We start from the raw sequence: 15,880 nt of genomic DNA, 5'->3' as shown, positions 1-15,880 counted from the left end.
ATCCGCCGCTTTTGTATTACTTTTACCATTTAAAATAATAAATTAGCCTGTTACCTACAAAACAAACGGAAGCATCCAGAAAGATAGAGGAGGTGGCAAACAACGACCTGAATAGCTAAATGTATGGTACAGGCATTGCAGATTAGAGATGAACAGAAAATTTAAGAATTAAAATGGTCATAGAACTTTAAACGCGTTTTTCTCGAAATCACTTTCTTCATACTGGGAGGACGGATTTCTCGTTGATTATTGCATGGGTAATATAAAAAACACATAACTTCTACAAAAAAGGATTAATCAAAAAAGCCCTATGTACTTCCAAAGTCAATTGTATATTATAGGGTGCCCACGCCTAACAAGGGAACATATCCAACTCCGACACGCCGATTTTGATGAAACTTATGTGAGATATAGTTCTCAAAAGAATATTTGACACGTATTTTTTTTTATCGGCAATCATGCATATTGATGGGGTGAAAATAGCCCTCGAAGTTGGGGGTGGAAATCATATTTTTGAGAATATTTCCGGAATTAAAGAAGATAATTGGATTCTTTTTTTTGTAAATTGTTGGTCTTTAAATAGGGAATTTTTGTGCGGAAAAAAATTTCAATAAACTTTATTTGTTTAAATAATATTTTGAAAATTTATAATTTTTGTTTAAATTTTTGCACTAAATGTTGATCTATTTTTTTGCAACTTCGTGTACGTAAACTATGGACAAAAATAGAGGATACGTGTTTTTGGAATTTGTTGTTGGTTGCAATGTTTATTAAATATATAATTTAAAATCACCTCCTATGAAGAGGGGCAATCAGCATTTTTATTAAAAATATCATTATTTTTACAATCTTTTACCATATTTTAGACATTGTATACCTCTTCATATGCCGTTAATTGATTTCTAAACAATTATTGTAAGCCTCGCAGGTATGAGCGTGACGCGGTTACAATCACCGCCCGTAAGGAACAGAGGCTTTTATGGCCAATATTGTTAAAAAATAATTTAATTTAATTCTATTTTCGCAGTTTCTTAAAAAATCCCAATGTTTCCAAAAGTTCTAAATATTTTATTTAGATTGAAGACTTTACAGTAAAAGTATAGTGAAAGTATAAAAGCAGAGTATTGGCCTATGTTCCTTACGGCGCGGCGCGGCGTTGATTATAACCGCGTCACGCTCATACCTGCGAGGCTTACAATAATTATTCAGAAATCAATTAACGGCATATGAAGAGGTATAAAATGTATAAAATATGGTAAAAGATTGTAAAAATAATGATATTTTTAATAAAAATGCTGATTGCCCCTCTTCACAGGAGGTGATTTTAAATTATATACTAATAAACATTGCAACCAACAACAAATTCCAAAAACACGTATCCTCTATTTTTGTCCATAGTTTACGTACACGAAGTTACAAAAAAATAGATCAACATTTAGTGCAAAAATTTAAACAAAAATTATAAATTTTCAAAATATTATTTAAACAAATAAAGTTTATTGAAATTTTTTTCCGCACAAAAATTCCCTATTTAAAGACCAACAATTTACAAAAAAAAGAATCCAATTATCTTCTTTAATTCCGGAAATATTTCCAAAAATATGATTTCCACCCCCAACTTCGAGGGCTATTTTCACCCCTTCAATATGCACGATTGCCGATAAAAAAAAAACGTGCAAAATATTTTTTTGAGAACTATATCTCACATAAGTTTCATCAAAATCAGCGTGTCGGAGTTGGATATGTTCCCTTGTAAGTGTGACAGCGCGATATTTCATGAACTATTGATAACACGAAAAAGTGTTTATATGTAAATTGCAGAATAAAAGGGGCTCTATGTTTTGGTTATGTAATTTCGTTTTTTAAATGAAACTATATATTTTTTTTCGATCAGGCGATAGTGCTCCTCAATGTATTTTGAAATAGAAGTTCTGTATGGATATAAATGTATATTAAATATTTTATGTTTCGGATCTCTGTTAGTGGTTAAACAAAAATCTTAACTTTAATTTAAGCAACGTTATACTAGGTAGGTGCGGAATTTTCGTGTATTTAGTATTGTAAATAATAATAAAGGGAGTGACAAGATATTAAATAATTGTATTTTCTTGTATAATATAGCACTCAATTTATGTTTGAATATTCAATTTTCACTTTTAATTACATGTAAGTAATAATGCATGGTAAAAAATGTATAATATATTATATTGCAAAAATAATATTTTGTACTATTACAACAAAAATAATTTTTGGAACTTTTGAGTATAATAAGTTGGCCACTTACTGTATAGAAACCTTTGACATTTGTGTCATTTTGCAGTTAATAAAGGTGACGATGAATTTAAATACTACCTAATTCGTTCAATGTTATTCATAAAACATTGGATGCTATTAATAATAGTTGGTGTAATTATATAGTCAGTTTCATGGAAACGTACAAAAATTATTAAAAATAGAGACAAACCGACAAAATACTAATTTAAGTTTATAGTAAATATATATGTTACATACAATAACCGGTAATATAAGGTAAATAAAAGACACATGTTAATATTAAGTCGTGTTTGGAACAATATCGATGGAACAATAAACATCTGATATTATCCAATTGTTAAAGACGTGACAAATTATCGTATAAAAAGGACTCACCCTATTCAGAAACAGATCTCAATTCATTTCTCCGTCAAAGGTAAGAGAAAATTGTATATGTAATAATTATTGCTAAATTGCAATAAACAAAAAATTCCAAAAACACGTATCCCCTATTTTGATCCATATCTTTAGTATACAAAGCTGCAAAAAAATCGAACTGCATTTAGGGTGAAAAACTGAAAAAAAAGTCCAATTTTTTAATATATTGTTTAAATAAATAATTTCTCCCGAAATATTTGTCACTAACTAAGTTCCTGACTAAAAACTACACAATTTAAAAAAAAAAATTCACCTTCCTACACCCTCTAGTTTCCGAGATATTAAAGAAAATGTGTTTTCAACCCCCAACTTTGAGGGCTATTTTCACCCCCTCAACATGGATGTCCGCAGATATAAAAAAATACGTGTCTAATGATTTTTAAAAAGCTACAACATATGTCAATTTCATTAAAATCCGCGTGTGACACCTTGGTGATGTCCCTTGTTAGTGTATCCGTGAGACAATACCAATGCAAATAAAAAACTTTATTTTTTATTTTTTCGTTATCAAACTTTTACGAATAGATTTTTCGCATTTTCCTGATTAAAATGTGACCAAACACTATATAATTTGGACTATATTTACTGGTTTAATTGACGATAAATGTTTCTAACGCAAAGGAAGATAGCGAGTAAAGAAGACAGAGACACTGCGGTCGTGGCAATCGGCAAAGATCAAAAGTCTGTTCAATTGCTTGCAATGCTTAAGCATTGCTAACTTGTTTATTTTTCATCCATTTTTTTATACAACTTTCTCTATGATATTCGTGACATTTTCCTGACTAAAATGAGACCAAACACGACGTAATTTGAGTTATATTTACTTGCAATATCTTATTGGAGTAAAGTCATCGATGTACGCATAATATTTGAAATTACAAGTAAATATGTCCCGAAGTACGTCGTGTTTGGTCTCATTTTAATGAGAAAAATGTTAGAAACATGATGGAGAAAATTTCAAAAAAAAATCAAAAATAAAAATGTTTTATTCTTGCATTAGGAATATCCTACCGATAGGTCACTGTTTGTTTACGTTCAGTCTCCTTCGCTCGAAATGTACAGTAAATACAGTATTCTCTCCGTAAATGTTACAACTGCCGGTCTCGATTTTAACATTTATGGAATAGGTACAATGTATTACATTCTTTGTAGTGAGCCGAACATAGAAAGAGACAGCAACACAAAAAACAAAGAGGGGCTGAGATTCGGCAAACATGAAAGTCTCGTGCGTGTTCTGTCTTTTAAATTCAAAAATCAAAATTCTTTATTTTTGGTGTTTCGTGAATGAAACTTTGATTATCGTATTCGTCTCTTTTTTCTGATTAAAATGGTATCAAACACGGTACAATTAAAATCATAATTACTTGTATAGCAAACCGTTAGGTGGAATTCGTATCTCTGCCGTACATGTAAAGTTTGCCGTAAGTGTGAAAGCCCGAAACTTTTGTGGCTTGTTACATAAGTAATTACGATCGTAATCATATCGTGTTTGGTGTCATTTTAATCAGAAAAACTAGACGAATACGATAGTAAAAGTTTCATGAAAAAATAGTAAGAAATAAGAAAGTTGCAATCTTTTCCTTTGCTTGCATTAGGATATGTCTCACCGATATTCGATCCTTGTCGTTTCGGCGACTGAACGTGTTTCATTCTTGACTGCCTTCGAGGGAGATCCCCCCAGTAGTGGGGATAGAATTTTAACATTTACGGTAGAGATCTTTTTAACATTTACGGAGAGAATACTGTAGTCAAAGAAAGATATTCGGGGATGTTGCACATAAACGAGGAACTCTGTATGGGCTATAATAGGTTCCCCATTATTTAAACTACTATACAAATTATTTTCACTTATACAAAGAATTAGTTAAAACAATATAATCTTTTGTAAATTATTCAGAATTCAAAGGCGAAATGTGAAACAGCAAAAGTATTAATTTTAACATTATCTAAACAGAGATTTTATGTAACATAGGTGGGCAATTAGTATCCATTGTAATACATTAATATTGATATATAAATCCGATAAGAAGTAGGTATACTTTATTTTTTTTGCGAATTTGAAAAAATTCTCAGTAGTATAAGTGAAAAATTACTTATAGGTTTATATTTGTAAATAAATGAAAGGGAATTAGGACTACAATTTACGGAATTAAGTGTTGGCATTCGAAAGTACAAAAAATCTAACATGATTTAATGAAATAAAAATACTGAAAAATAGTCCTTAGGGTATGTATGCCAATTACAGCGGATTTAAGTCAGTTTGCATAATCACATATTAATTTAAAAGTGTTGTCATTTGAAAGGCATGTTTTTAAAATCAAAATTTATTATTAAACCATTTCTTTTTATAAAGTAATTTTTATTAAATACAAAATATTAAATCTTTATGATTTGTTTAATAAAATGAAAGCCAGATGTTTTTATCTGTATTTTGGTATCCCCAATTTCGAAGTCCATTTAACATTTCAGTACACCTATTATGGTATTTTTTAAATGACGTTCTTTAACTTACCTTTATCAATTTTTATATGAAAATATAATTACAAATATATAAAACTTCTGTATTTAAAATACGAATTTACAAATTTACAAATTTTCCAATTTGCTAATCTAAAAATGCCTAAACATTTAAATTTTTATTTTTACAAATTTCTATATTCCCAAACGTTCCAGATATGAAATATTAAAATTTTAAATTCTAAAATTTATAAAATTTTAACTGGTCAAAGCACTAAACCTAAAAGTTTCAAGTTCATTCATTCCAAAAATTTCTAAATTTTAGAATCTTCAAGTCTTTGAAATTAAAAATTTCTAATTTTTAAAACTTAAAAATTTCCAAATTCCTGAATTTCTAAATTTTATTTCTTCAAATTTTCAAACTTTCCTTTTTTGAGTTTTTTCGTGACTAGTGATAAGATGCTGGCTGTACTATAAGTACACAAATCCACAAATACTTGATTTGATATATCTGCATCAACGCTAGACCATAATTAATGACACTAATGATTAGATTTTATTACTTACTTTTAAATGGAAACTAAAAGAAAAAATCAATAGATAAGAGGATATACGTCAACTAGCTTATAAAACTATACTATATTTCGTCAGAAGTTAAAATACGTTTTTACAAAAACTTCTAAATGCTAGACCGATGTTAAATGCACGCTAACTTTTAAATTAAAACTAGCAAGGAAACATATCGAACCGCGACACACCGATTTTAATGAAACTTATGTGAAAGATAGTTCTCAAGAAAATATTTGGCACGTATTTTTTTTTATCGACCATCGTTCACATTGAAGGGGTGAAAATAGCCCAATACTGCTTTTATACTTTCAATATACTTTTACTGTAAAGTCTTCAATCTAAATAAAATATTTAGAACTTTTGGAAACATTGGGATTTTTTAAGAAACTACAAAAATAGAATTAAATTAAATCATTTTTTAACAATATTGGCCATAAAAGCCTATCTTCCTTACGGCGCGGTGTTGATCATAACCGCGTCACGCTCATACCTGCGACGCTTACAATAATTGTTCAGAAATCAATTAATGGCATATGAAGAGGTATAAAATGTCTAAAATATAGTAAAAGATTGTAAAAATAATGATATTTTTAATAAAAATGCTGATTGCCCCTCTTCACAGGAGGTGATTTTAAATTATATATCTAATAAACATTGCTACAAACAACAAATTCCAAAAACACGTATCCTCTATTTTTGTCCATAGTTTATGTACATGAAGTTGCAAAAAAGTAGATCAACATTTAGTGCAAAAATTTAAACAAAAATTATAAATTTTCGAAATATTATTTAAACAAATAAAGTTTATTGAAATTTTTTTCCGCACAAAAATTCCCTATTTAAAGACCAACAATTTACAAAAAAAAAAATCCAATTATCTTCTTTAATTCCGGAGATATTCCCAAAAATATGATTTCCACCTCCAACTTCGAGGGCTATTTTCACCCCTTCAATATGCACGATTGCCGATAAAAAAAAATACATGTCAAATATTTTTTTGAGAACTATATCTCACATAAGTTTCATTAAAATCAGTGTGTCGCGGTTCGATATGTTTCCTTGTAAGTAAAAAAGTAAGCAAGTGAATACTGAATTATGAATTAATATATAGAACTATTCCGTATCTTAAAAAATATGACAAACATTTCAGAAAAGTACAGTAACAAAATTTTGTATTATAAACTGTGAGACCTGAAACCTTTTATTTTGAGTGGTTGATGGTTCCAATATTAATAATTTCTATAATTTAAAATAAGAAATCTTGTTCAAAATTAATCATTTTGACAGATTCTGTAAATCTCATGTTAAGCAACATTAAATGCAAATTTTTTCTTCTTTTCAAAAAAATGCTTACTCTAATTTCGTGTACTTGTTCATTTTTATACAGCAGCTTAATCCTATAATTATATAAAATTTGAATCGAATCCATATTCCAAAACTCATGCAGTGTTTTTGCAAATTGATTTCAGTTCGATAAGAATGTGAATTTCTAACTTTTGCAAATTGAAACTAATTAATAGGTCCATCCAAAGTATTCACGTATAATTTTGCATTATACAAAATCATTGTATATGAAAATTTATCATTGTATAACGCATAACGCGAATAGTATAAAGTAATATAATTGAAATCATTATTGTTACGTCAAACATCATTTTCTGTTTTGTCAAATAGCTTAGTTTGAGTACATCTTATTACATATCCTATTGTATGAAAATTGCGTTATATGACAAAATTTGTCTGAATAGCTTTGACGATACAGTAATTCGCGTTGTGAGAACTCGCAAGAACCTACTATAAATTAATTATTGATAAACCTGAAAAGAAGCTATCTAATAACTCGTTATTTAAGAGAATCCTTAGAAACATATTATCCGTAGACACCAACGTCATATTGAATCCTAACTGGAATTCACGTTATAGATATTGCAAATGTTCCAAGTGGCTGAAGGCAGCCGGCACAGTTTAAACCGTAGAATACGTAATTCGCTAACGATTGACTATAGGGCTGGTTTCAGTGACTGTGAACCCGCTGGCACGTTCCCCGGGAACTCGGCGGGCAGTTCGTCGAATAGTAGTTTGTCGACGAGAAGTCTGGATAGTCCAAGTACCAGCCTGGAGCAGGTGCACCCAGCTACATCGGCGGCAAATACATCAACCTCGTGGGACAGCGATGTTGATGTCGAACCAGATCCACCTGACTGGAGTCAAGGTGTTGCTGAGGATGTCCTTTCTAGACTTAGCAACGCCGAGAAGAAACGTCAAGAAGTTATCAATGGTTCGTATTTTATTTTAAAAGAACTTTCGTTTCAATGCCTACTAAATAATTAAGGCAGGTCAAACATGGGCAAGTTAATAGAGGGGCAGGTCTAAACAATGACATTTTCTAGACACTACATGTGTACTGATTGATTACGGCAATATGGTTGATCTTTATTATTTAAATGTTTATCACGATAGAACGCATGTCTATGTATGCTAATATTATCAGTTGGAAATATACGAACATGGAAGTTTGGAAACTTGAGAATTTTGCAAATGTGTGGTCCTGAGGTTTAGAAACATGAAGATTTGAGAATTTTAGAATTCAGGAATTTCAACATTCGAAAATATAAGCTGTTTGGAAATTGTCAAATTTCAAAATTTAGAAATTTAGAATAATTTCATATTATTTTATTTTATGTATTTTACATTTCTCAAACATGTAGTATAACTTTATCTTGAACGATACAGGAATAGAAACAATTATCATAAGATATGTATCAACATGTCCCAGAGCAATATAAATTAATAAAAATTAATAAAACATTTTGATTTTATCAAATAAACATTCTGTGATATATTTTATATGCGTTGTTTTCATATTTTCATATACAGTATATGAACATACCAGAAAATACAAAATATATTTTAAAATATTTCTTATTAAATAATTCATTTGAACAAAAATTGTAAACATTAAAAGGTGCAAAATATATCAACTTGCATCAATTTCCCCTACTCTGAATGCTTTTATCAACTTTGGATGGAATAGAATAAATACGTTGGTATAACTAAAATTGCGTAGGGAAACTTTCGATGTAAAGTAAGAAAATGTTGGATTATCACTATATGATCATTAGTATTTTCTAGAGAAAATGGAAATATTATATTTCTAAATTACTCCAAGAAAACATTCTTAAGATACTCCAAACTTTCAAATTCCTCAAATTTCCAAATATTCAAGTTATAAATTTTCTAAGTTTATAATTTTTATATTCACAAATATTAATTTACAAACTTACAAATCACTAAATTCTCAAGTTTCAGAACTTTTTATGCCAAAATTCAAAGATTTTCATAGTTTTAAATTCTTACACACGTTATCAAACCTCCTGCAATTTTCAAATTATTAAATACTAGGGGGCGGTGCCCCCTAGCCGCTTCGCGACCCAACCCCCTGAGGCGCTTCGCGCCTATTTCGTGTCAATACGCTTCTAAAGTGACATGGTGAGTGGACCTTGGATTGTGGAGTAGAGGGGGTAGCGATCCGCATTACAGCGTTACGCGTGACACCGTTACCTTATGATTTTTTGTAGAGTAAGAGAGTAAGATAAAGTAAGATTAAAATTCTTCAACTTTGTTATTACCAATTTTTCAATTTCTTAAAGTTCCACGTTTTCAAATTCCCACATTCTTAAAGTTTCTTATATTCTCAAATTCCAAAATCTCCGTATTTCTAAACCCCAAGGCTCCAAAATCTAAAATTTGACAAATTCACAAACTTTCTAATTTCTATATTCTCAAATTATTAAATTTTCAAGTTTATTCATTTATTAATCACCAACTTGTCAAATACTTAAATTGCTAAGTTTCTATATTTTCTACAATTTTATTATTCTTACAATCACTCTCGACTATGTATGCAATACAAAATTTGTTGTTCTATTAAAGTTAAGTAATTATCTTAAAAATGTCGTTTCTCTTCTGTTTCTTTCAGAACTCTTTCACACAGAGCGATCTCACGTGCGGGCATTAAGAGTTCTATCGCAGGTGTTTCATAAGCCGCTCCTCGAATCTCAAGTACTTCCGTTAGACCAAATCCAATTACTATTCTCAAATTTAGACGAAATGGTAACGATTCATTCGCGCTTTAATCAAGCGATGAAACGCAAAAAAAAAGAGAATCCGTGCGTGGGCGACGTTGGCGAACTGCTGCTGGAAATGTTCGATGGCGAAAACGGAGAGTCATTCGAGAGAGCAGCGTCGACGTATTGCGCGAAACAGCAGGTAGCCCTGGATGCGTTGCGAGATCGTCGTCGCAAGGATCCGAAATTAAATTCATTTCTGAATGAGATTGAAGCAAATCCCCTGTGTCGGAGGTTGCAGCTCAAAGATCACATCCTTACCGGGATGCTTCGATTGACCAAGTATCCCCTTCTCTTTGAAAATCTGGCCAAATATACGCCGGAGAGTAACGATAAAGAGAGGACCGCCGTTTTACGAAGTCTCGAGCGAAGCAAAGAGATTCTCAGCCGCGTGAACCAGGCTGTACGGGAGGCTGAAGATTACCACAGGCTGGCAGAGATCCAACGCACCATTGATAGAACCGCATTCGACAAATTCGACCATCCGACCGTTCAGGAATTCAAGAATCTGGACATCACGAAACGCAAGCTGATCTATGAGGGTCCGCTACAGTGGCGCAGAACCGAGCAAAATCGAGCAAAACCCGTTGATTTGCACGTTGTGCTGCTCGACGACACGATATTCTTGCTGCATCGACAAGACGAAAAGTACCTGCTGAAATTTATTAACACGAATCAAGCGAACTCTGTGTTGAGTCCGATTGTGAAGGTGTCTACCGTTCTGGTCAGGCACAATGCAGTCGACAAAAATTCTCTTTATCTGGTCAACACCTCCCAAAACGGAGCACAAATCTATGATTTAGTGGCAGCCTCGCCTGCGGAACGGAAATTGTGGTGTAAGCATATATCCGAGGCAGCTGAAGCGTACAAGGCTCGTGACAAACAAGGTAGAAGACCTACGCCGCCAACCACACTGCCAGAAGAACCTGGACCTATGACCGAGGACATATCTTCCACGGAACATGACAATATTCTTGACAAAACGGATCAACAACCGGAACAGGAAGTGGAAACGAAAGATTCCACGTCAAATACTAGCGTGGAGCAGGAAACTGAAGCACCTAATACTCCTGGGCCTGAGCCGTCCACTTCTGAACAAACGAAACAACAACAACAACCACCACCATCAACTGAACCTTCTGCAACAGGTGTCACTACGTTTATATATTATCTAAACATTTTCTGTATTGAAAAATAATTTTCATATTATGATACGATCTTTATACGATTAGTAATCATTTAAAAGTATAAGCAAGAAAAACATTGATTATAAAATAAGAAAATATGCATTATGGAATTTTAACTTTTTTGAAATATTAGGGAATTCAATACTTCATGAGCTATGGGATATTTATCTAAATCTAATAGTGAGCATCTTTTTTAGTAGAATAAAAATCACTGTATGTATGAGAAAAATGTAATGGTAGTTATGTCATAAAGAACGTTCATTTTTTGTACAAAATTATTTATTTTGATTTATATTTATTAGTATACATATATTGTTGTCAATTCAATGTCAGAATGAATCATATCAAGATATATGAAGTGATATTCAATATAAGTTTTTAATTATATTATATTGGTTTTAATAGACAATTTGTTTTTAATTTAGGTATAGGAGAACCATTACGAATGGTTACTTGCACGCAAGTATCATTAATAGACCCACTGGAAGTTCATGTAGAAGTACCACCTGTACATGTTGCTGAACCAGTGTTCACACCTATAGGTATATTTTATATATATTTAATTTAAATAATTTTGCTTTTAAATGTAATAAATATTAATGTAATTAACGTTATACATAATTTTCAGAATGCCTCAGAAGAAAAGATGAGATAATTAAGCAAGCTTTAATCGAGAAACAGTTATTGGTGGCAGATATTTTGAATATTCCAAAAGAAGATTATGAACATGTTGCAGACATGGCATCTGAGCCATCGAGCATGGAAAAAGAACCTGCTGAACTTATTCTCGCTGCTATTAGTCAAGGTATTTTTAAAAGACCCAGCAATACAGAGAATTGAAGGATATAAGGATTTAGGAATGTAGATATCAAATGATCTGGTTATTCAGCAACCTTAGTATCCAAGGTTCTATGTATTCAGGCACCTTAGTATTTAGAGATTTAAGTATTTATTGACTTACACTTCAGAAGTCTTGATATTGAGAAATCCACATATCTAAGGATGTAGGTTCCAAGAATCTTGATATCCGGAAATCTAGGTATCTAGGAGCTTATCGTTAGATATCCACGGATGTGGGTATCCAAAAATATAAGGGTCTAGTTTACGACTATATGTCTCAGTGTAACATATACACATACATTGTGCCTTTATAATTACTGTTCTTTTACACTTAATGCCATTCGAGACCACACTTTGCTGTAGAGTGTCGTTCGCTAATTTCACATATCGTCATCATTATTACCGTTAGTATGACTAACAGTACTACTACATTAGTAGTCATACTACTACTACATTAGTAGTAGTACTACTAATAATGTACAGTAAACTACTACTACTACTACTAATATACAGTAAAGTCTACTACTACATTATAAGATTTTTATGATAACATCGTGCATAGCTCATATGAAATAATCACATGAAAATTCGATCCAAATGGCGTCAAGCGTAAAAGTTACTATGTATTAATGTAACAGTGCACTATAAATAATATCATATGCTTTCCATTGCTATATAAATTTTCAATGTTTCTATGTAACACATAATATTTTATTATATGTTATTTTATATTTGTAGCGAATCAATTGGTAGGAATGCTAAATTCCGCCTTAAATGTAAGCGAAACGGAAACGGTTCTTGCGTCACGAGGAACATCATCATTAACAGCATCGCCTAGTTGTGAAGCGACTGGTTGTCCATCGCCTCGATTACATTTTCATTCTCAGCAACCAGCGATACCAATTGCGAGCCTGCAACCAGTGTGTCACTCTTTAACGTCTCAGTTGTCCCAATTATTGGTAAGAAGTTTTACATCAAAAACAAATTTTTATATTAAAAAAAAGGAAAACAGTCAAGATTGTTTAACCAAAAAATTATATTTAAAAATGTGAAATGCATCTTGTATATTTTTATAACTTTTTATTAAAAAACATTCTACATTTTTGAATCGTAGGAAATTGTAAAAGAAAGAGAAGAAGAACGGGAAACATTGAGAAAAGAATTACGTAGAAGTAGAGAACGACTTCATGCTCTTGATGCAGATATTAAACGTCGCGATTTTTCTGAAACATGCAGTACATCATGTCAAACACAAACGGAATCCGGTTAGTTCCTTGTTTTTTCAATTTTTTAGAATGTAGATTCATTATATTTTTGTATTTAAAATTATATGAACGTATTAATTTATTGGTTTTCTGCTATTTACAGGTGAAATTTTAAATAAAGAAAGCAGTATTGATGATACAACTCGTGATGTAAGAAAAATTATAATTCTACAACTTGTTAAATATAATATTTATGACAATAATTTTAAACTATATTTATAACAGTCTATCATTATACCTTAATTTTTTGTGCAAATAGGAATTTGCAGATGCACGCGGTGAATCTGAAACAAACGAAGAATCGGAGCATACAGAACACGAAATAGAAACGGAAGTAATGGGAGATAGCGTTGGTTGAAGCAACTAAGACATTGTATTAGATAATGTCAACCAGGTGCATTTCATGAGCAAGATCGTTTCTGAATGCTCATACTGGAAGAAATCAAAATTATGTAAAAAAAAAAAAAAACATGACAAATGGCGAGTAGCTGTTTATGAAATACAATAATATTAGAATCATATTTACAGAATCATGGGTCAATGATTAATTATACCTTTGCCAAAGATTTTATGTAACTGGATCTGAATGGCGTTGCCTCCTGCGCGTCATGTTATGATGTCAGTGACTGGAAATTATACATAAACTTTTGCTTAAAAATAGTATTATCATGCAGATTCTAAAATAATACAGTGAGAGAGAAATTTCTCCATAACGAGTAAGAAGAAATTTCAAAGAAATTTCACCAGTCACCAGAAGTTTTATTTACTTAAAGAGTTTTTTCCACATGCATTATTTAAAAGTTTACGTTGCCGTACTATTCTAATAATACCCATTATTGTATAAACATTGTTAAATCGTGTGTTTCGAACAACATTCGATTTTTACAAATTTCATATACAATATCAATTTGTACACTTGAAATTTGTTTCTTGATATACTTTTAGAGAAAAAAATTAATAGAAACATTTATGTAGAACTTACTTTCAAATACTTAATTATTAATGCATTTTATATTAAAAAGACAAAAAAAGAACGTTTACATAAGTATGTTATTGGCGTTTAGAACAATTTAGTTGTTCACCTTCAAGGAATATACACGTTGTAATTTACAATGGCGTATTTGGAACCAACTGTGTTACTATATCATAGTTCAATAATCATGAAACATAACATGCATTTATACGAAAATATATAACCAACAAATACGTCTATTTGTAATGTATGCAGAAGAATGCAAAATAATAATTTTCGACGCAGCATTATTATCTAAAAAGCGCTTTTACATACTTTTTTATATTCCATGACCTAATGTTCAGGATATTCAATCCAGAGGTGGCAAATGTCGATTGGTTTTTGGAAATCTTTGGAATGATTAAAGAAAGAACTTATTGTAATAAAAATTCCGAATACAGTATACTTTCTTTGTAATGCATTTCTTGTAATATAAAGTGTGAAAGCAATTGCATTAGAAGAAATAAGTAACAGTTCTAATATTTAATTTATTCGTTGCTATTAGATTACGTTTATTGTTACCATCGAGTGTTAATTTTCTAATTTATGTTAATATCGATCTGATAATTATTGTTAATAAGAGAGAAATCGATGGAAAATTACGTAAAAGGAAAGTAATAAAAGCAAGAAAATATGTAAACCTCTTAGTATAATAAGAACAATTGAATTCTATATTTTTAGTAATATAGATCAAATTAATAATAATTCAAAAATAATAAATATATCAATACATTTCTTCCAAAATTTTTATCACTTTTACATTAAAAATATGTAAAACCTGGAGGAATGAAACTCGGTTAAATTAAGGAATATCTGTGTTTATATTAATACAATGTATTATTCAAATATTTCATTGTTTTATTTATTAATATTATTTCATTTAATTTTTACTTCTTGAAATTTTTATAATTGTTTTCTTTTTCTTTAAACATTCAATACGAGAAACATAGATTTCATTGATTATAAATTATAAAAATAAAAATGATATATGAAATTAGCTGACTATTTATAATCATATTAAATATAAGATTATTACTATACATGTTACTATCAATGAGTTTGTAATAAAGTTTAAACAGTTATGTGAAATTGTAGATAAAAAATGTATGAATTTTAATTAAAATACATCTTATATGGTGATTTAAATAATGTTAATGGCAATATACTTAATTTTTGACGAATGAAACTGAAATTATAAACCTTTTTGCATTTTTTCGCAAGAATAAAAATTCATTTGTGTTCTATCAATCCGATTTATTTATTACAGAAGAGTTTATTAACTAATTACAAAAATATAAAATCTAATTATTGACCGTTCAGAATTAATGTTTATGTTGAATGTACGTCAGTACGTCACGTAGATTATTTACTGACGGCATTTGCCTTGAGAAATATTTCCTCTTGGTGCTACACTTGCCTAATTAAACAATCAAGTTCCTTTTTCAAATATAATGAATTTTAAAAATAGAAATAAGAAAATGGAACAGAAATTTGTATACTATTTATAGGATCCTGAACATAAATGGTAACTTCAAAATTATTAATAATCGTAGATAAGAAAAACAATAGCTGCTATGTATAAAAACAGAAGTTAAAAACGAATTTATAGCGAATAAATATGTACAATCATAGACGAAACGTTGTAAAAACTATTTTAACGCAATTTAATTAAAACCACTTATTATTCCAATAATGGAGTTTTCCAATTATGAAATACAGTTGACCCAAAAA

The 15,880-nt window shown here is 30.4% G+C and overlaps 1 protein-coding gene across 11 annotated transcripts in view; it reads left to right on the top strand.

Annotated features, from left to right (window-relative positions):
- RhoGEF2 (Rho guanine nucleotide exchange factor 2) overlaps positions 1 to 14,997 on the top strand; it is a 100,316-nt gene extending 85,319 nt beyond the window's left edge. For 9 of the 11 annotated variants that reach the window (XM_076537989.1, XM_012282111.2, XM_076537994.1 and 6 more), the window contains 8 exons: positions 7,725 to 7,996; positions 9,698 to 10,993; positions 11,458 to 11,574; positions 11,661 to 11,837; positions 12,611 to 12,831; positions 12,987 to 13,137; positions 13,241 to 13,287; positions 13,397 to 14,997. In XM_076537989.1, the coding sequence (XP_076394104.1) occupies positions 7,725 to 7,996; positions 9,698 to 10,993; positions 11,458 to 11,574; positions 11,661 to 11,837; positions 12,611 to 12,831; positions 12,987 to 13,137; positions 13,241 to 13,287; positions 13,397 to 13,495 (2,380 nt within the window). In that variant the 3' untranslated portion in view covers positions 13,496 to 14,997. The remainder of the gene's footprint in view (positions 1 to 7,724; positions 7,997 to 9,697; positions 10,994 to 11,457; positions 11,575 to 11,660; positions 11,838 to 12,610; positions 12,832 to 12,986; positions 13,138 to 13,240; positions 13,288 to 13,396) is intronic. The other 2 variants (XM_012282110.2, XM_076537991.1) reach the window with 1 other exon arrangement.
- Positions 14,998 to 15,880: the final 883 nt, after the last annotated feature.

The sequence above is a fragment of the Megachile rotundata genome, chromosome 12, assembly GCF_050947335.1.
Source record: "Megachile rotundata isolate GNS110a chromosome 12, iyMegRotu1, whole genome shotgun sequence".
Lineage (NCBI taxonomy): Eukaryota > Metazoa > Arthropoda > Insecta > Hymenoptera > Megachilidae > Megachile > Megachile rotundata.
This window is presented reverse-complemented; position numbering and strand designations above follow the sequence as displayed.